Source organism: Haliaeetus leucocephalus, unplaced genomic scaffold (assembly GCF_000737465.1).
Source record: "Haliaeetus leucocephalus isolate CR32 unplaced genomic scaffold, Haliaeetus_leucocephalus-4.0 Scaffold0, whole genome shotgun sequence".
NCBI lineage: Eukaryota > Metazoa > Chordata > Aves > Accipitriformes > Accipitridae > Haliaeetus > Haliaeetus leucocephalus.
The window spans coordinates 18,784,301-18,804,815 of record NW_010972436.1 but is presented as its reverse complement, the minus strand read 5'-3'; the positions used below and the strand labels follow the sequence as shown (position 1 = coordinate 18,804,815).

The 20,515-nt window shown below is 39.4% G+C and overlaps 1 protein-coding gene across 2 annotated transcripts in view; it reads right to left on the bottom strand.

Annotated features, from left to right (window-relative positions):
* DIP2C (DIP2 disco-interacting protein 2 homolog C (Drosophila)) overlaps positions 1-20,515 on the bottom strand; it is a 154,847-nt gene that overhangs the window by 116,371 nt on the left and 17,961 nt on the right. For both annotated transcript variants that reach the window (XM_010585631.1, XM_010585639.1), the window contains 3 exons: positions 8,589-8,714; positions 7,520-7,729; positions 1,023-1,154 (listed from right to left, as the gene is read on the bottom strand). In XM_010585631.1, coding sequence (XP_010583933.1) covers positions 1,023-1,154; positions 7,520-7,729; positions 8,589-8,714 — 468 coding nt within the window. The remainder of the gene's footprint in view (positions 1-1,022; positions 1,155-7,519; positions 7,730-8,588; positions 8,715-20,515) is intronic.

Here is a 20,515-nt window from a genome sequence, read left to right as displayed (position 1 = left end):
GTCAGTGAGAAGACAGGCACTGGCTCTCCCCATGCTCACTGGTCATACCAACATTGACTCACTAGACCGCAGCTCAGCATGGAGTGTGGGTAACAGGCTCTGCCCCATCGTTTATTCTGGGTTGCTCTTTACATTGCAGTGGACATCTGTCTGGTATCCATCTTAAACCTGGTTCACATCTTTGTATTACTTCAGCATGACCCTGTATTCTCTGAACATCCCTATAGGCAATCCCACCAGCCAGCGAGCTCCAAAGGGAGGGTGCTTGCCCATACACCACTCTGAAAAAACACAGTTCTGAATAGGAGCGTGGGGCAAGGGGCACTTTTATAGTATAATCCCATCAATCACCTCCCCCTTCCTTTTCCCTAGTCGAGTGTAAAGCCTCTGCAACGTTCATGTCATCTGTTCCTGGACAAATAGCTTTCTGTCACTGTACTGCAGAAATTTCAACTTCCTACACTTCCATAAGTTTGGTTTCAAAACTTTTATCAAGTGGTTTTTAGAGCTGAAGCTACTAAGTTTAGACGCGATACACTCAGTCGACAATTCCACAACCTGCTGAAATATTGTTTAATAGGTTTTAGAAAAGAGGAGCAGTAAACAAGAAAGGCTTTACAAATAACTGTTTTTCAAAAACAAAACAAAACAAAACAAACCCTCAGAAAATAGAACTTCAAACATGTCACTTTTCAAGATGTAGCCATCCTAGCATGTCATGTTCCTTGCCATTCAAAAACCAGACTAGCTGTAACCAGGCAGCATGATAAAAGCAGATCTAAAGAGATTCATTGCCTTCTTTTGCCAAACAATTTCTACAGGGAGTCAGCTCTGCTGATTAAGAAATATCTCCCTATGTCTGTTTCATTTACACCAGTTTATTTTAAGACTGTAAAGATGCTGCAACTTTGTACTTGTTTATAAGTGAAAAGTGCCCAGAAGAAACCAAGAGCGGATGCATACAGTAACCACTGAAAAAGTTATGATACTCAGAAAAAAACCAGTTTTGCTTTGTGACATACCATCACCAGTCTCCATAAGTTCAGCATTTCCATACTTTGGTGCCACCCGTGCTGTTGATCCTTGTGGTCTTTCTACTTGTATTGAGTGTTCTGAGGTGTAAGTGGTAACATCTGGAGGGGCAGAATGATTTTCTGTGAAAAGTAAGTTAAAAGGTTTAATCGTGTACCTCCAGTGCTGAAGGGCAGAAAAGCAAAAGAGGAAAGGATACCATTTGATTTTTTTTTCCCAACATCTGAACAGGTGTTAATGCACAAAATGAATGTATGCAACTATAATGCACAGAAAGATTTTAATAAATAAAGTTCCCACTGATTAAAACAGGGGCTGTATATCTGCCAGAAGCTAAAAAAATGATACAGTTAGGTTGTAGGTTCTCCACTGACATTTAATTTTATACTAAGCGAATGAAAGCTTGTGAACAGCCTCAAAAAGAAAAGATGCAGACAAATATACTTCTGACAGATTATTTCATTGTTTTTTCTAAATAAAAGGAATACAGCATATTGTCAATCACTTGCAAGTGCCAATGCATATCCCTTTTATAACCTCTGTATTTTGAATATGCCAATTTTAGTTAAGAAAGAAATTTGTTCGTATATTAGGAAAAAAAATCAATCATAGCAGGGTTGGAATCCAGGGCAAAGAAATAAAATGTAAAGAAACATGAACTTTGCATTCTGCATGGACACTCGCTTGTCTACTATTTTTAGACAGAGCTACTTCAATTCTTCCTCATAACAAAAACTTGCCTTCCAGAAGGCAAACACAATTTTGTCTGACTCATGCCAGCACTGCTAAACAATTCCACACAGCTAATCTTTCTCTTTCATAGCCTGATAACTCAGCATGCCACTACAGTTTGTTTTCCCATGTTTTCAAGTCTGAGTCTGTATTACCTACGTATTTGTACTATTTTTATGTGTTGTCTCATAATTTTTTTCCAGGTTTTTATCAGCATTAGAGTAGATGGAGATAAATACCATGAGCAAGTAACAACTTCTCTCTCGATTGACATATATGATCCCCAGTAGCCTCTGAGATACAAAAGAAGGCAGGTCTTCATTCTACTGCCACTGAATTGAAGAGGAATGCACTCCATTTCACAATAGCGTAAGAGTCTTTAAAAATGCAAAAATTCTGGAAAAACTTAATCTCGTTCCAATACTATTTTCAAGATGTGCTTTTTTTTAAATATTTCCTAGAAGCATTATGGTGCCATGACTCTGCTACAACACCAACTTCTGCAGTAAATTTCACCTCAAATGTAATTATAAAGCATTTTCATGAGTCTTGAACTTTGGATCATTGTAATTCTTGTGCGTTCAATCCCAAATTCATGCACCATCAACACAGATAATTAATTTTTAAGGCTACACGTACAGTAACAGGATGCTATATTAGATGCCTATTTTGCATACTTCTTATATGAAAGTAGCATTTGATGGACAATCATAATGAAAAATTAAGACATGATATTAATGGCTGTAGTTGTTATTTAATGTTTATATTCATGAACATCATAAGGACTCAACCTTATCACCCAACCACAGTATTTGGTTGGGGAAAACACAAGATGGCTTTTATCATGCAACTGAAAAACATCTTGCATCCTACACATGTCCAGTTGAGCCTTTTGATTCTGATCACATCCTTTGTTATAATTTTACTGAAACAAACACCTTATATTGTGCTATAAGTGACCAAATGAAATATAATAGCTTGGACAATGAAGCTTATGCTGGTAATTCATTTGAATAACGTCTTCATTTTAGATGTCTTGTCATTATCAACTACTTTAGACTCAGCACAATTTTTGCCCTTTCTTGCCAAGTGGCAAGAGCTTTTTATAGATCATGATTGAATTACCCAATAACTAAGTCAATTAAAAAATGCTGATGTTTATCTTTTTATCTGTTACTTATAATGCAGTTGTGCTGTGCAACTAGGAGGAGATCATGACTAAGAAAATAATTGTACTTAGTCAGCTATTAGCAACATGAGAAAGTATTTTTAGAGTTATCTATAATTGTTTTCATATTTCCAGTGAAGTATTTCCATCTTTCAGACTTTACAAGGCAAATTGAATTGGAGTTAAAGTATCTCCTTTCAGGTTTTAGCACTGAGCCGAATTATTTTTTTTAATGCATGAGAGAGAAGATAGGTGATCCGAAGCACCACAGAGCAGAGACGTTCTCACTTCAGATCTATACACCCGAAACCAAATACTTCTTTGTAACACATGGTGCCAAGTAGGGTGAAATAACATGAGAAAGAAGCTTCCTGCTCTTTTGTAAAGGGGTTTCCTTTTGAACAGCAGCACTGGCACTTGAAATTACCTAAAAAAACCTCTCTTCCCAAGGTGGCCACCACTGGCTGGCCAGAGAGTGGGGGTTTAGTACTTTGGCTGCCCATCTGTTATTTGCATTTCTATTAAGAAGAACTCTTATCCAGCAGAAGAGGAACATTAAGGTTTGTCTTGCTGTGTTCCTTTATAGTATCTGCTTAACAGATGTCTTATGGCAATATCTACAACTGTAAGTTTCATCCATTAGATTTACAAATCCTTGGTCGGTTCCCTTCTCAGAGTCCAGGTTGGAGAAATGAAAGCCATACAGACAAAAATTTGGTCTGAACGACTTCTAAAGAAAAAGATAATTGTTATGTTATGTGAAATGTACCCTTTTTTGCATAGAACAGTCAATCCAGGCTTAGACTATGGACACAATCTGTATAGAGCTGCTTGGTCTTACATCAGGTAACTTGAAGCACTATTTGAGGTTTAGTTAAGAATAATGATCCTGACACATCTGTTGACTAAAAAGTAGAAACTGTGACAGCTGCATGACTTCAAAGCATTTCCTCCATCAAACATACATATTTGCGTCACCTCCTCTTCTCATCTCTTCCAATATTCTTGCACTAGAAGATCACAGACAGAACAGCTGTTTCCAGTTAAGGCTCTCTTCATTTCTGCCACTAGAGCGATATAATTTACTCCATTTCATGAAAACCAGAAAGAACCAACAATGCAGAGCACATTCATGTAGGGACAGAGTGAGTGCATTGACAGAGCCCCATGTCTGAGAAGAAGCAAAGAGGTGGAGGAATACTTTCCAGTGGGAGTTTGGAAGCACACATAAGCACCACGTATTTGAAAAGTCTCCAGGAACTCAAAAAGCATCCCTGCAATACTATACTTGAAGAAAATGTAGCTTTTTCTTCCAAACAAGCTGGCCCTTCTGGTTGTCAGGGAAGGGAAATCCAGAGTCAGAGTTGTAGCTTTGTTCATCAGCTGGGCTTCTCCCGTACTGATGTCCAGGTGACAGAGAGTATTTTAAAATAGTCTCCTGTATTATAAGTTAATATTCACCCTCAGAACACATAAGAATTTTCAGGTTGTCCGAGAACTATCAGTCATGCCTTATGGCACATGCTTTTATATTTATTTTATTAGAAATCTATGTAGCTTTTAATTTGGATAGAGGCCTTTGATTTTCAAACAGAAACATATTTGAAGATAATAAAAGAAACATTAAATGTACCTACAGGATCAAAATTTTGTAGTGAGAAGTTTAACTCTTTATATAAAAAATTTACAATCATAGGTAAGCACTGTGTGATTTTCATTAGATGAACTTTCTGAGCTTTTGGATGTGCTTTCTTTTCCTGATTTTTATATACATATAGATTAAAAAAATACAATACAGAAAAACGAAAGCTTAAAGACCTTAGAAGTATATACAGTACTGACTCAAAGATGGGTCACAACATTAGTTATTTTTTACAGATTTCACTGGTTTGACCTCTATTCAAGAATTACTCAACACAATTGTGATACCCATGCCAAACTAGAGATTCTCCATGTAGCTTAGTACACACCCCTCAGTGTCTTAAAAGCTGAGAATAAATATTTAAAGGATATCTATCCTAAACTAGAACTTTGGCCATAATAGAGCAGCAGCAGCAGCCAAATTAAATGAGCAGTATAACATTAAAAGCATATAATAGCTTATGCAAATTATCTAAATGATCCACAAAGCTGAACTCTGATTATATTATAGCCAAAGCTTTTTATCAAATCCCTTCTCAGGACTGCATTACAGTACTTAAACTGGAAAAATCTCCCTTTGATTCTGTGATGCACTCTGGAGGCCAAATTCTAGTGGATATCAGAATGGAGGGCTTTTTTTGGTTATCATTAAAGGTCTTTCCCATTGACCCTTAAATTTGTATTTATCAGAACTGGCATCTTCAGAGTATGGCAGTATGTCCTTACATATTTACAGATGATTCCTCTCCTGCAGACTGATCTGTCTCTGGAGAACAACTCCCTGGACCAAAAAAACATCAAGCCATGGGAATACATGCTCTTTGTGATCAAGAACAAATTGTCTCCAGTAGATGAGGAGCTTCAGAGAACAGGATTATTCTTCTCTGTCACCTTCTCTCCTACCAAAGAGGATTATTCATCTCTGTTCTGAAAGAGCAAGGCTATCTGTGGGAATGCTTTAAATCTGTTAGATCTTAGAATAGATTTAAGTGCAAAACCCATCTCCTCAGATTGAAAAGAAAAAAGAGCCATTTAATTTCAAATTCTTACAGAAAGCAGCTCATCCATGAAGAAATACATCTTATAGTCATCTTCTGTGTAGCTTCTTACATTTCCAGTGATTTTAGCAACAACGACTGATGGCAACCTTAAGATCACAGTCTCAATCTGTAAGCAAGTATCACTCCTATTTTGTATCCAAATGACCTTTGCATTACTACATCAAAAATACTGTCCAACTACAGATGCAATTTAAGGTTATCTTATTGTCAGAATGGATAGAAATATGTATACAACCGAGGTAAGCTTAACTGTTTCCTTCAAAGGAGAGATCCTTCCAGTCAACAACAACAAGGCAAAATAAAACAAGTAAAAGAAGTATTATTTTTCCTCTTCTGCAGAATACTGCCATCTTAATTTAGCTCTATAAATGCTGTATTATTTACCACAAACTCAGTGATTATAAAAGAAGACTCACTGTGCCAGATTTAAAATTACTGAAATGTCACATTATAAAGAAGCTATATTTAAAGATACATTAAGACTTGGTGTGTGAGTAATGCAACCTTTCAGAGTTTGGATAAATTTAATTCTCTGTGCTATAATTTCCTCTAGCATTTCAAGATGAAGTCACAGAAAATAACCAAATGCAATGATTAATGTGTTCAGAAGTGTATGTATTTCTAAAACAAGGTTCTAAGCTATTCATTTAGCATGAATTTAAAAATACAATAGAAATTCTTCCCCTGACTGCAATTCAGCAATTCCAGACCATGATGAGAGGATTACTTATCTGAAAATACAGGTGTTACATCGAGCTACACTCAAAACAAAAAAAGGGATACAGACCACTGTTCCAGCACATAAAGTCAGGAACATTTAAGATAAGATAGATACTTTCGTGTATCTCATTACGTATACTTAAAAAGGAATGATCAGTTGAGGAACAGTCACGCAAAACTGCATTTCATATGTGTAGTAGAACAGTAGCAAGGTTGCTTTATCTGTCCCAATATAGATTCCAACAGATTTTCAGTGAGACAACCCAAAATACACAGCCCCAGCAAGAATCATAGAATCATTTAGGTTGGAAAAGACTTTCAAGATCATCAAGTCCAACTATCAACCATGCCCACTAAACCATGTTCTGAATGCACCCAAAGCAGATGCCTCATATGATAAACAGCAGTTACTGGAGAATGAAGGCAAAACAAGCCTTGCTTTCCACATGCCTAATTGAATAGCTGCCTTATTTTAATGAAGACTAATGTCAATGGCACAATATTCAGAAATAATTAATGTCTGCGAAGCTCAGCCCTAATGGAAAGAAAGCTTTGACTTCCTAGGATCTTTCCAAAGGATATAAACAAGCTACTACGAATAACAACAACAACAGACCTCTTCTCCGAAGGTATACAGGAAATTTTCCCCAAGGATTATAATAGCTAGATATCCCAGCCCAAGTATTGTAGATTCAATTAAGGGCGGAAAAAAATATGTTTAAGTGGACTTACTCTTAACAGGATTATCAAAAATCACTCAAACTATGTAATTAAAGTGGTGCAGCACTAGGGGAAACTCCTGTGCAAGCAATCCCTAATGCTGCATGCACTGATTTTCCTTACTGATGGATTCCACAGAGATCTTCTTTAGCATTAAGTAATGGAAGTCATGCAACTGCACATTTTAAGACACTGGGAGCCAACAGCTAGACCCTGCCTGCCACAACATAAGGTTACCCCCAAATCTAAATTGTTACTTTTTTTTTTATTTTCTCACAAAATAAGAACATAGGACTATCCCTCCATATAATACCTGTAAATAGAAAAAAGAAAAGAAGAAAAGCACAGGAGAGACTTTTATAAGACTTCATACAGCAGCATCAGCTCAATGTGAGAGACAAAATTCATGTTAAACTGAACATACTCAAAGTGTCTGTATACTAACCTATATGCGTTTGAGCCATAACATCAGCTAGTCTGTGTGCAGCACCACTACCTCCACTTTGTGTTGAGGAGGAGGAAGTGGTTGATGTGGTAGAGCCGTGGATCGCTTGACTGATCCAATGTTCCATGTTTATACTCCCCTGACTTGAGGTGGGAGTTCCCTGGGAGTCGCCCTGTACGGAGCCTTCATCTTCTGAACCAGAAGAAGTATCTGGTAATTAAAAACAGCCTGTTAACTTGCAGTGCTTTTGAGTTTTCTTAATAGAAATAAGGCATGTTCATATTAGAAATCTAAAGAAAACTGCCAATAAGAAAAACTCATGAAGGTAGGCAAACAGAATAAGAAAAGTCTGTAATACTGAAAGCCCTGAAATGAAGTCAATTGCTAACTGCGCACCAAGTGAACTTTCCTGCTCTAAGGCCACGGCTTGTGTATTATTGTACAAAAATAAGGGTAATAAAAGAGTCTTTCTTTACAATACAGCTTGAGAATCTTCTGAAGATCTCCAATCATGTATTAAGAGTACAGAATACCCAAAATACTTTCCCAAGCTCACTCCACAAAGTCTGTGAAAAACTTTTCCAATTGTAGAAAGAGCCCACCCTTCAGTGAGAGATGGAGTCCCAGCTGGATCCAGCGAGTATGAGAATGCATGAGATGTAGGGTATTTTCACAGTCTAGTAGGTAAAAGAGCAGATACATTTGAAAACGGATGGCATGACTAATTGTAAAGACAATGTTCCATTACAGTGTTAGGGAATAAACTAGAAACTTGAAAGGAACTTTGAGTCACAGAAAATATGACAAGCTGGCCATAGTTAGGTCCTCATTAAACCAAAAGGACCAATGCAAGTTGAGGTACCACCAAGGGCAAAGCAATCATGCGAACTGCCCCAGTTGACTTTCCAACCATTCAGTTCACCTTCTCCTCTTCAAACATATCTCAATGTTTTCTGCCCAGCGTGCTTCAAATGACATTTCCGTTACTATCTATGCAGGCAGATTATTAGTTCCTAGCAGCACAAAGAACCATTTTTAAAATTCTTATAAAATACACAGAGATGCTCACCTGGAGGTGTGTAGGCATCCATTGATGTTTGGACCACCAATGAACGTCGTTTGGAGGGCATGGGGACAGCCATTTTCCTTTCTTTATGTTTAGCAAGGGCTGCCTGGACTGCTTCTGTGTGGACATCTGGAAGGAAAGAGAGATTTCAAGCTAGTGTTTCAGACAGAAACGAGCTGTTTGTTTGTGCATTCAGTGCACCTGCGCGCAGGTTCGTTTGTATGCCAGCGAGGCTGACAACGCATATCGAATGATGAAAGGCAAGGAATTCACAGGATCTCAGAGGGACTGCGTAAGTTCTCCTCACTGTAGAAAAAGCAGCTATAGTGAAGTGCCATACCAACAAACAAGCTCTTTGAGCTGTATGATATTCCCAGAACAGTGTTGCAGTATTTGAAGAGTAGGAACTCCGCTTCCCCAGAGCAGACCTCTGTTTCATCAAGAGCTATTACTTCAGCAACCATTACTATATTCAATGAAAGCATGGTGTATTAACATTGCCTGTTTTTTAAATGAATGAGGTTTCCAATTTACACAAAAGTCACACAGACTAAGCGAACAGGAACGTTTATTTGAAAGGTAAGAGGTATGCAAAATGTCATAACAAAAATGGCAGCAGGTCCCCCATTCCCAAATCCTTCTCCTGCTTCCTTCACTTGGCTTTATTCACAGAAAAGTAAGTATTACGTAGGGTTGGCCTGAGGTGGAATGAGAAGAAAAAGGAGAAGGCCTTGTGCTTTGCAGGCTTGTGCTACACACAGCTCACACCAGCCCATTCCAAAGCATCCAACAGATCCCTTCTCCATGGGGACATCCCTAGTAAAGAGCTTCTCTATCTTTCATATGTCTATATAGCTGTCTGCCTTCCCAAGTCTGAAAAAGGCCATTTATCATGTCTAAAAGACACTAACAACATGTTTTGATTAATTACTCTGTTTCTGCAAATCTTTTAATAACTACCATAACTGTACATTGAAATAAGTCTGCCTTTAGTTTACTGCCTTGCACTGTTTGTCTGCATATTTCTATGGTTTCAGGACAAGTTGTACACGAGGAGACAGTATGCAAAACACACGGCAGCCAACAAAAGTCACTTATGGTTAAAGAAGCTGTCACACACTGACCACCTGGCACACAACTGGAAGCACATTAGATGTTGCCTTTTAACCAGTTGTCCTTAGTCAGCTGTAGAAAACGCAGCAAGTTGTGTGCACTATTTAGCTGTTCCCATTTGTGAAGTAGGAGAATAGTGAAGCAGGTTTAATCCAGAGTGATCCCACTTCTGCTGCTGCTGAATCTGTTTGAAGACCACCCTTGTAGGGTGGTTTGCAGCGCACAGCCTGTTTCCTACTCCTGTGTCGATGTGGTGGCAGCTCTGAACAGGCAATGTTCCCCAAGAAAAGCCACAGGAAAGGCAAGAGTATATATAACTTTATTTGAAGAGCTGCTGGTTGGATCACATCAGTGTAAGTAACTTGTTTTAAGTAATAACTGGGAAGGATGACTAGAAGCGTTAGATGATACACTTTGCTGATAAGCCACTATGTCTCATTTTTAATAATAGTGTTCCCTATCTTCTTGCCAAGGTTTAAGCACCTCTCAGTGGAAAGACTGCAGGGAAGAGTAAGTCTAAGAAAAAGAATGTTATCAGCTGCTTCTGTGAGTTGTTTTTTGCTTTTGTTTTAAATCACGAAGAGGACGAGCATGTCAGCGAAAGCAAAGCAAGAAAAGCAAAGAGCAAAGCTGGAAAAGCATACTCAAAAGATAAAAAAGCCATGAGGCTCCAAAACTGAGGAAGATTGCAATGCTAACATCAAACCAGAAAACAATTTCTCTCCTGTCAAGTCATTATTTTAAAGTAGAAGGTTTAAGGTCTTTCTTATAATTAAAACCTGATGAAAAGTTTATGTGAAAAGTATCAGGCTAAGAAAATAAACAATGGAAGTTTTTACCTAACAGCATGTCCCCAAGATAAATTCCTACCTGCTCACTCCACACCAATGCCAATAACATATACAGGACTGAACATGCTCACTAATGATTTGTGTTTCTTATCCAACAAACAGGGAACATTCTTGGTGTTCTTTCAAAGGCCAGCAATTAGATATCAAGCAGTAAAAAATGAGCTTTCCCTTTAGAAAAAAAACCCCAATCTCTACAGAAATTTTTGGAAGAGAACAAATTTTGCTGATCAAGACAGGAAGAATTAATTGTCTATTGTTGTATTTAGGATTGGTTTTTACTGTACTATTAGGAGGGAGATGAGGTGTAACTCAAATTCTTCAAAAGTTTTTTAAAGGAGGAGAGCTGACAGAAAATCATTATTAAAATGCTTAGTGACAGCCGGACACTGAATCATAACTTGCGAATTCTTTGATTTCTTTTTTGATGCTTTTTTGATGTAAGAAGGTAAACTCATCAGCTTAATTAAAAAAAAACACTCTGCAGGGTTTTGATTTTCAAATGAGTCCACGGGAGTCCAGAAATTGAATTCTTTTCTTAATAAAGCACATGCCTGATATGTTTATTTGTAATGAGTTACTGTGGAATAAACCAAACTACAGATTACTAAAAAAAACCCCAACTCCAAAAGCACACAGGAAAGCAGAAACAATGGAAAAGATAAGAAACTCTCAATAAACAAGCAGGAAGCTGACTGGGGAGAAGGAACATGCACACCTGCTCCCAGCCAAGCCTGCAAGGTCAGCTATTCTGAAGGCATTACTCAGAATATAGAGGCTACCAAGAAAAACAGGACACTTGCCTAGAAAAAGCTGAGGACAGACAGTCCAGAGATGGTCCAGGGACTATCAGCAAGAGCTTACAGGCTTTTAGCGGGAGAGGAAGAAAAGGCAGCAGAAACAGTCAAGCTTGGGTGATAAATCTTTTCACAACGTTCTCTCCCAGGAATAAAATCTTGGCTAAACGAAGTGTCCCTAAGCATATAAAAAAAGACTAAGGATTAGGTAAAGAATGAATAACAGCCTATATAGTTTGTATGGTCTTTTTGAATGAAAGCCTATTGATGAGTTCTGAAGATGCTCTTCAACCTATTTTGACAGCCTTGTACAGAGTTGGACTTGTTAAGCTAATGAACAGCATTCAAGCCATTCATACCTAGAGACTAAGTCCCAAAGTACTGAGAAATCAGAAAGGTGAGGGAAAGCCAGACTGATACTTAAGAATTACACTTAAGAACAACTCATGGGTTATAGCCCCCATCCTGTAACCACAGCAAGAGAGAAACAGTAAGTAGGTTTGTTCCCCCTAAGTATCAGCTTAAGTATGCACTTTCCATACACATGCTTTGCTTTTCTCTAGGTTCTAGTTTTGCTTTTGTGATCTACAAGCCAAGTCTGCTGATGTGTCACAACGAATGTTGACCAAAATATAACTAATCATCTCTTTTCATAGTTTCATGAAGCATGGATTTAAACCTAAACTGAAACGTACACTCCTCACCAAAGGGTGACCCTGCTGATTTGCTTCTTATCAATTTGAGCAACAGTGTGGTAGCTCTTTACCTTGGTGAAAGATGGGCTATGGTGTCCGTCATATTGTATGTGACCCATTCTCTCACACTGCTTGCCCACAATCTGTCCCTAGCAGCTACTAGAAAACTACAGGGAGACTTGTAATAGGAATTCATATGATAGTTATTGGAAACTCCTTGTTCACTGAAGGAAGGAAACCACATTTGTGATACACACTGGGACATAGTATGATGAGGGTAAGAAGACATATCCAAGTTCCCTCAGGACAGGAAACTGCTTATCCCCCCCAAATCCCATCAACACAAAGCAGTTTGTGTTCTCCACGTATCATACAGAGCATCAGCAGAGAACATCACATTAGAATTTCAAACTGTCTCTGTCAGGGTGATGCCTCTTGTACTGCAGGTCTGATAAAAGTGTCTGAACTGTCTTCTCAATCTACTCTGGCACACTCAGGCTAACTGAATTCATCACATTGTGACTGAGCATTGCTTTAAAACACAGATTTCTTGTTAAATTTTCCTGAAAAAAATTGTTCCAAGTATGAAGATTTTGTCCAGAAATGCCACACAGTTAGGAGCTTTCATTAAAAAAAAAATTTAAAAAATCAACAAAACCCCCACCTCTCCTCTCTTTCCTTATAGTGTGGCATGCTACAATTTCTCACCTACTATAAACTTCTGATAGAGTTTCAATGCAGATATACCTTGATGTAGTTGCACTCAAGCCTTCTGAAAAAGTCCCGGGTCTAAGTGGAAAGAAAATGCTTTTAGGCAAAATATTCTTTCATGTAGAAGTCTGTGACATTCTAACTATACTGTTACAGCTGATAAAATGACTCCAGGTCCTGACCGTTCAAAGCACTCCTATAGGTAGCAAAACCTTTATACTCTTCCCACCTGGCTTTGCTACAAGGAAGTCTCAATGGAAAATCTAGAGCACAGAGTAAAATATCACCAACTCTATCTACAGTAGTAGGAACCAATGCGCAGCTCCTTATCTGCTATTGTCCTCCGCTGTTCTAGGTTGGCCAACCATATGTTGAATCCAATTTGTGAGTTTGTACTCAAGGTATCAATAAATGGGTAAGAGTAAAGCAACACGCTTGGGAAAGTTACTTGCTTAACTTGTGCTTTGCAATCAACCTGGTGTTCAGTATTCAATCTGACACATATTTCTTATAGGCTGCCTGATAATACTTATCAAACTTCAGACAAAACAGCTCTGTCCCCAGTCTCTTTTCTCTGTTGCATTCAAGAATTTTTATTTGTTTATTCTCTCCCTTTACTTTCTATGACAAGATAGAGAGGGCAAGCATACTTCTGGGAGCAAAGTCAGTAAGTGAAATACAAAGGAAGTAGAACTGTAAAAACAAGCACGTGGTAGAGAGAAAGTTTCCCTTCAAAGAGCTAACTATCTATTAAACAAGAGATGAGGCCTCAAAACAAAGGGCAGAGAAATTAAAACTGGCATAGAGAATGAGGGTTCATAAGCTCAGACTCCCGGAGTGATGGATCACCCATGGCTTTGGCCACTGCTCTCTGTAATCAGAAACTCTTATCTATTGCAAATAGAGGTAAACTCCTCATTCCATCAGTAGGACAAATTACCCAGCTTTCCCAGGAGGTGCTCTGCTTAGCGTAGTCACTCTTTTCATCTGGTTTATCCTGCAACTTGGCACAATATTGTGCTCCTTGTTCAACTGAAAAGGCTTAGGAGAAAAACCAACCCACTAACATACATTATTACACAGCACCAGCTTGATATGGACACAGTGTTCTCCATGGTCTTCCCCAGCTTCATCTCTTAGTGTGATCTAACGGCTGCATGTTCAACACACCAGTGCATTTGACTGCCCCTGGAGAAGGGAGCAAGCCCACCTCTGATTCTGTGGAGCAAAGTGGCATCGTACCTGCACTGACACGCTGCTCCGATGGGACCCCACTGGCATAACAAACCAGCAGAAGACTCGAGAGTCGGTGGTTGGCACAGAGCCGTGCCAGAGGGAGAAGCCTGTGCTCAGAGACTGTTCATTTTAAACACATGTTGACATGGGACAGAGCAACCTATTCTCAACACGGAGAACTGCATGAAACATGATGTTAGGGACGTAACTGTATCAACTGCGTTGCAACACAACAGCAGTGTTCAAAGGTTAAATAACGATGCCCTGAAATGCAGAAGCAAACACTGTTAATTACAGATTGCTCATACTGTTTACCCCTTTTTCACAGCGTTCTTTAACCATTTATTCCCTACATTTTTGATGACATGGAATGTAATTTTTGTTGAGAGGTGATAAGGCAATTTTTTTTTTAGTCAGTAGTTGGGTTGGCACACAGACAGAGAGCCTGGCCAGGAGTCTTAGTCTGGTTTGTATTGGCTCTGGGATAGGAAAAGCCTCTTCTGAACGTTTACTAAAGTCTTTTCTGTAGAACATACTTTCTCTCCTCCTTGCACAAATGTGTGTGTATTTACAAAAAGTGGCGAGTTTCCTGGGAAGGCAGTATGTGTGATCCTTGTAGGCTCAGATGAGCGCCACAAGCAATCAGCTTTCCTTTCCTGAAGCAAGAAAGCAACTGTTGTGTGATGAACAAGGCCAGCCATTTCCTGGTCCACATCGGGAGCCATGCTGCAGTATCTCATGTTTCTCTACAGCTGCTAGAAGAGCACTTCTGAAGTGTGCATCCTCATTTGGCATGGAGCATAATCCTGACTCGTCCTTCCCCTTACACCCCACAAACAGGGATGCCCCATTCCTTACGTGGGCCAGATACAGTGTCCTTGAAAGCTCTGAACTGTAACTGAGACATCTGAAATATGCTACATATTCCTAGTCCTCCCACAGACTTTTGCAGCTTTTAGCAGGAGAATGAGTTTGCTCTTTTTTGTTCAGCTCTTTTTTAAAAAACAAAAACCTATTCAACAAATTACAGTTGCATTCTTCCTCAACGTGGAGGGGTTGTTAAAATTTTTTTCCTATATGAGTTTAACATGCCTCAGCGGCTTCCCTTATTCAGTATTAGCTGCATTTGCTCCATAGGCATGTCGAACATTCAACATACTGTAAGGAAAGTGATACCTCCTCATGGATCAGAGATCTGGGTGTTAGTTCTACAGAGATCACAAAAAAGGGCACTTCTCCCATGGTAAGCATCATTACATTAAAAATTTCTACATTATGAAACTGTTCTTTGCACTCCCTGCATAAAATGCCTCAGCATACAAAAGAAAAACAGCATCTTCTTTTGTACTTAAATCAGGTCTTGCAGTTGTATGTCAAGTGGTTCTCTTGCATCTAATTTATCACGCAGCCCTGTTTCTTTTTAAGAAATAAGACTTGCTGTAGATAGGAATCATGCACTGCTAGAATCAAGATAGCAGAAATCTGCTTCTATCTATGTTTCAGAAAAAATGTATTACTTCTGTTGTTTTTGCTCAAGTTTTCCGTTTCCCAGTAATTATAAAGCCTTGATAACCAATCACCAGCTGTCTAAGAAACACAAATACGGAGAAACAAGCTGTTGCCTAATTTTTGCTGTACAGATGCTGAATTACCTAACAGATCTTCTGCAGCCTGGTTTTCCAGTTTCGAAGTAATGGTACTTCCACCCCTCCCCTCAAGGGACTTTACCCCTGAAAGAAAAAAACTGCTGGGAGACATACCTAAATGTGATCCGAATTCATCCCTTTCATCTGTTTGTTCTTTTTGCCTCATGTAATTCCTCTCCCCTGACCTATTTTTGTCTTTTTTTTGATTTAGCCTTTGGAAACAATCTTTCTTCCTTTGCTTTAGTAGCCAACTCCCGGTAACATGATGATACAACCAGGCCCAAGGACTCTGAGAAGGTTTAGCATCCTTGTTTTTTGTGGGGTAGTCAACAAACACAACTGACTTGCTTGCAGAATGGTAGATTATTAAGATCAAGAAGGCTGATACTCTGCACTAATGAGTTTAGAATACCAAAGGATTTTTAATAAGAGGTTATTTGTGTACATATAATACATATTTATGTCTTATTTATATTGCAGTAAAGGATCAGCCCTGAAGTCAGACATTTAACAAATAAATAAAACCACAAGTAAGTCTGTCTCAGGGAAGCCAGTATCCAGGTGACATCAAGGAAAACAGCTGGAAGAACAGGCAGAGAGAGGCAGGAGGCAACAGGAGCAAGGGCAGTTATTGCTGCATCAACACATAGTGCAACGGAAGAATCCTAACAGCTTCTGAGTTATTACTGGGAGGCAACTGATACTATGATAGGAAAACAGGCTCCCCGACCCCACCGGTACTATCGAAGGTGAATTTTGACTGAAAATTGTAGATAAGGCAATGCTAAGTATAGCAATAGTATGTGCTGTAATTATACAGAGGAAAGGTTGGCAATTGCTGCCTTACAGGAAACTAGTAGTTGAAAGCATGAAAGTCTCTTATGAGTTTAATCAGACCTTTGTTGTAGCTACCATGGAAACGAAGGATATACTGAGAATTCATTTCCTAATACGTGGCCTGTAAATACTCTGAGTAGAGATAATTTGGTAGCTACATCTACTGGAAATGCAATCAGGACATACTAAATAGGGTGAGACATGGTAAATGTGGTATCATCAGAACAGATTACAGTTCGGCTTTGTCTTTTGATTGTCCTGGGCTGACAGCACTGACTTATTTTCAGGCAGATACAGGGCAAGTGATTTCATAGAAATTGCTGTGTTCATCCAACACAGATCAGTCCTTGCAAAATCATCTCACCCCTGGGAACGTGAAAGTAAATGAGTCCCTGTAACAACGGATCTTTGCGGTGGGTGATGCTATAATGAAGCAGTCTCAAAATACTTTCACAATCTCTCTGGGTATTAAGGTAGGAAAGCACATAGCCTGAACAGTGTGACACCTAATTTCTCTCCAGCTGCAAGCAGGTGTGCTATTAATTCTGAAATATGGCAACAAACACAGTGAATACCCGACTGAATGCAAGAACATCTGCTCTAAGACGACACTCTTTTATACGAGGGCTGTGGAGGTTACTAACAGAAATAAACTGTTGCTTACATTTCAAAAAACAAGTGTGTAAGTTTCAGACTTTGGGATGTTTAAACCATATATGGGCCTCTGGTTTTGCTGGGAACTGCGGATACACGGATATGCAGGGGAAAGTTCTGCTGACTTTTCATGAAGTCGGGGCCAAATTTTGTTGACCTGCACGATTTTGACAATGAAAAGTCAGCGTTTTAGAAAACATCTGCAATCCCATGAATGTGCCACTGGAAAAGACCTGGGTTTTCTAGGTTGTTGCAGCCAACAAACTCCACCGGTGCAGAAAACTTCATGCCACGCACTCTGTGAAGGGCTGTGCCGTGCCATTATTCAGCCGCTGCTAAGTACCTCCCGGGCATCTTCTGTCCTCCTGCTGCACACATGAAGAAGCCAGAAATGTGGTACGCTCTCATGCACTCAGAAACCTTAACTCTAAAGAAGAAAAGCATGGCTGTCATCTCCCACTTTGGATGGCAGTGGTGATAATCCATAATTCTGGGTGGAAGGAAGGTAAAAGCTGAATGCGCAGATGGGAAAGCTGTATGGGCAGGCTGTGAAGCACAGAGGTTATGTGATGGACACCAAAGCAGAAGACTGAATTCTTTACGACTTTACTGCTAGTTTTGCTGAAAGGCATGGTTCTTGGTTTACTTTGGATTCTTCAGGTATTATAAAAAAGCTGATTTTAAAATAGTTTTCTCTAATCTCTGAGATTTAAAACTATATTAACTCTACTTATAAATGAAATAAAAAAAAAATGCAGGCCTGCCACTAATAATTTCCATCCCTCCATTTATTTATTATCTCATTTGTAATGCAATCTGGAAGTCAGCTTCACATAGTGACTTCATCTCAGGCCCCCTTATTATGTGATCTGAAGTAAATCAACTTTCTATTTGTTTCTCTCTGGAGATCCTTGAGTAATTTTCCTCAGGAGTTCTGCAATTATCCTTACAAATTTTTCTGCTGGGTCAAAAGCAAGGATGTGGTCATATAAATGACATATTTGCAAAAGTTTTTCTTCAACCTCTTTTCTGCTCTGATTGAGTTTGAGCTTGAAATTAAGTTTGTAAGTAAGCTAAATCAAATAGGAGATTAATTAATTTCTGAACAAGTGTGTCTACAGCCAGGTTAATTAATTCAGATTAACTCTTTCAAGCAACCCTTGCTCACCTGAAGGGTTAACAATTTCTTTGTTTTATGATGAGCCACCTTAATACTTATATGCAGGCCCGTCTTGATACATAGCACATTCATCATATTTTTGTTTCTCCTTATTCTTTGGAGAAACGCTAAATGATAAGGCTTCAACAAAATGATTCCTCAAATCTTCCCATTGCATCCTTTCCTCTACCATGCGCTACAACTCCTATATTCTCATAGTGTAATTCGGTTTTGTCAGTTTTGGCAAGATTGCAGAACGAGATCTTGAATGTCTTTTAAAAAATGCAAAATATAAACTACCCATGTATTTTAAAATCACCATGAGGTAAGCTGTAAACATACAAAATGTCAGCAACCTTTGCTACAGTTCATACACACACTTACCTCATGGTAAATGAGAACAAATACATGGTAAGGCACATATTGAAGATCCTACAGAAGAGCGGCTCAGCTACCTGGGGTCTGGTGCCAACTTCTCCTCTAGGATTTGGGTCTACAGGGAACGTTCTTTCATTGCTAGCTCCCTTATTTCAAATGCCCCTCAAACCTAGCCTGGGATGATTTGTTTTGAAGTTTAATGATTTCACAGTCATTATAAGCTGTTCAGCCTTTTTCCTATTGAACCACAGTGTGGGAAAGGTGGCTCAGGAATTTGAGCTGGGAGAGTTGTAGTTAGGATGCATTTGTTTTGGCAGCATCTCCAAAAATCTCCTATATTAAGATGTCTTTTAAAAGAAGTGCTGAGTGTGCTTGGAAAAAGAGCTGTTCTCTGCAGCGGTGGGATCTCTGGGGCAGGGGTTGGCAGCCCTCCAAGAATGGTGTACCAGACCGATTTTTTCTTTCTCATCTTCTGAAGTTAAATGTATGGGAAAAAAATCAGCAAGAGTGAGTGGGCGAAAGGAGGTACTCCCTCCTGAGAGTCTGGGTACCACAACCACCTTACCAGCAGTACCCTTCCTCCATGCTACCAGCTGAGAGATGCTGAATCCACATAATGGTATTTCTCAAAATACTCCATTTCCCAGCTTCACTGCTGTGCCTTTTAAAATCTGTCCACATAGTTCATGTAGCACATGTGCTCTCATTTGCTGGTCTTTCCTCTAGGACACCACAAACCCTTAGACATAGAGGCAGTGCAATTTCACTTACGCTGCAACTTCCCACATCATTTCTGACATCTGGAAAACACAGTTTTTAGAGCTCACTGGTCTCATTTTTCTTATGCATTACACTTGCTCCAGGCAGTGCAGAACACTGGTCATCTTCAAGGCCTCTTAGAGACCTCATGAGAAACAAGGGACTTAATAAACTTGGCCCAACCCATCTGTCATATCCTCATCTCATCAGAGGAGAATTCTACAGCAGAAATCATACAGCCAAGAGCTGCTATCTCATTCCCAGCATATGCATTTGAACATATTGCACTGCATTTCCTATCACTTAATGTTGTTTTTTTAGTTTTTAATTTTTATTGGTGCATACTTTTCCTGTATTTACATCATCCCTTTGGGGTTTTTTTACTGACAGGTGTGGAAACAGTAAAAGCCAGGTCCTGGCGGATGAGAAGGTGCTCTGGCTTTCAGCATTGGGATGGAGAACTGAAGCTTTTTGTTTTGGCATACTCTAAAGGCCACAGGGGTGTCCCTTTGGAAAAATGAAGTTAGTAAGGACCTGATGTTTCATTTCTCCATGTGTTGAACACCCAGCTGAGGGAGGATAACTCGTTCTCTGGAGAGTAGTTAAAATAGGTGCTGAGAAGTCTCTGACAGAGAGCTGCTCTCTGAACCCCGCAGGCTGCGACTGGCTGAGAAACACCGATCTGGGGGATATTTATCGTGATCAAGAAACCCAATTTCTGATGCCGGCGATCTGCCCAGTTTACCCATGGGGTATTTCATTCGGAGCTGCCACAGCAGCAGATGCTGCTGTACTGTGCTGCAGCCTTTACGTGGCAGTAGAGCCCAGCTCTGCGTCAGGCCACCAGAAGGACAGCCACAGGCAAGGGGCCAAACTCTACGAGCAGTTTTATCACTTCGGGGCTACTCTGTGGCGAGGTTACAGATCACTATTGTAGAGCACCAAATAAGTAAGGCCGTTCTTCCAAAAGCAAGACAGCCTATATGATGGGTTTTTTTAAATAATGGTGGCAGAAGCTTCAGGTCCTTCTACAAGGGATTTCAATGTTAGCAGGAGCAGAACGCAGCTGATGCTAACCAGGGAGCAACAGGTCCCTA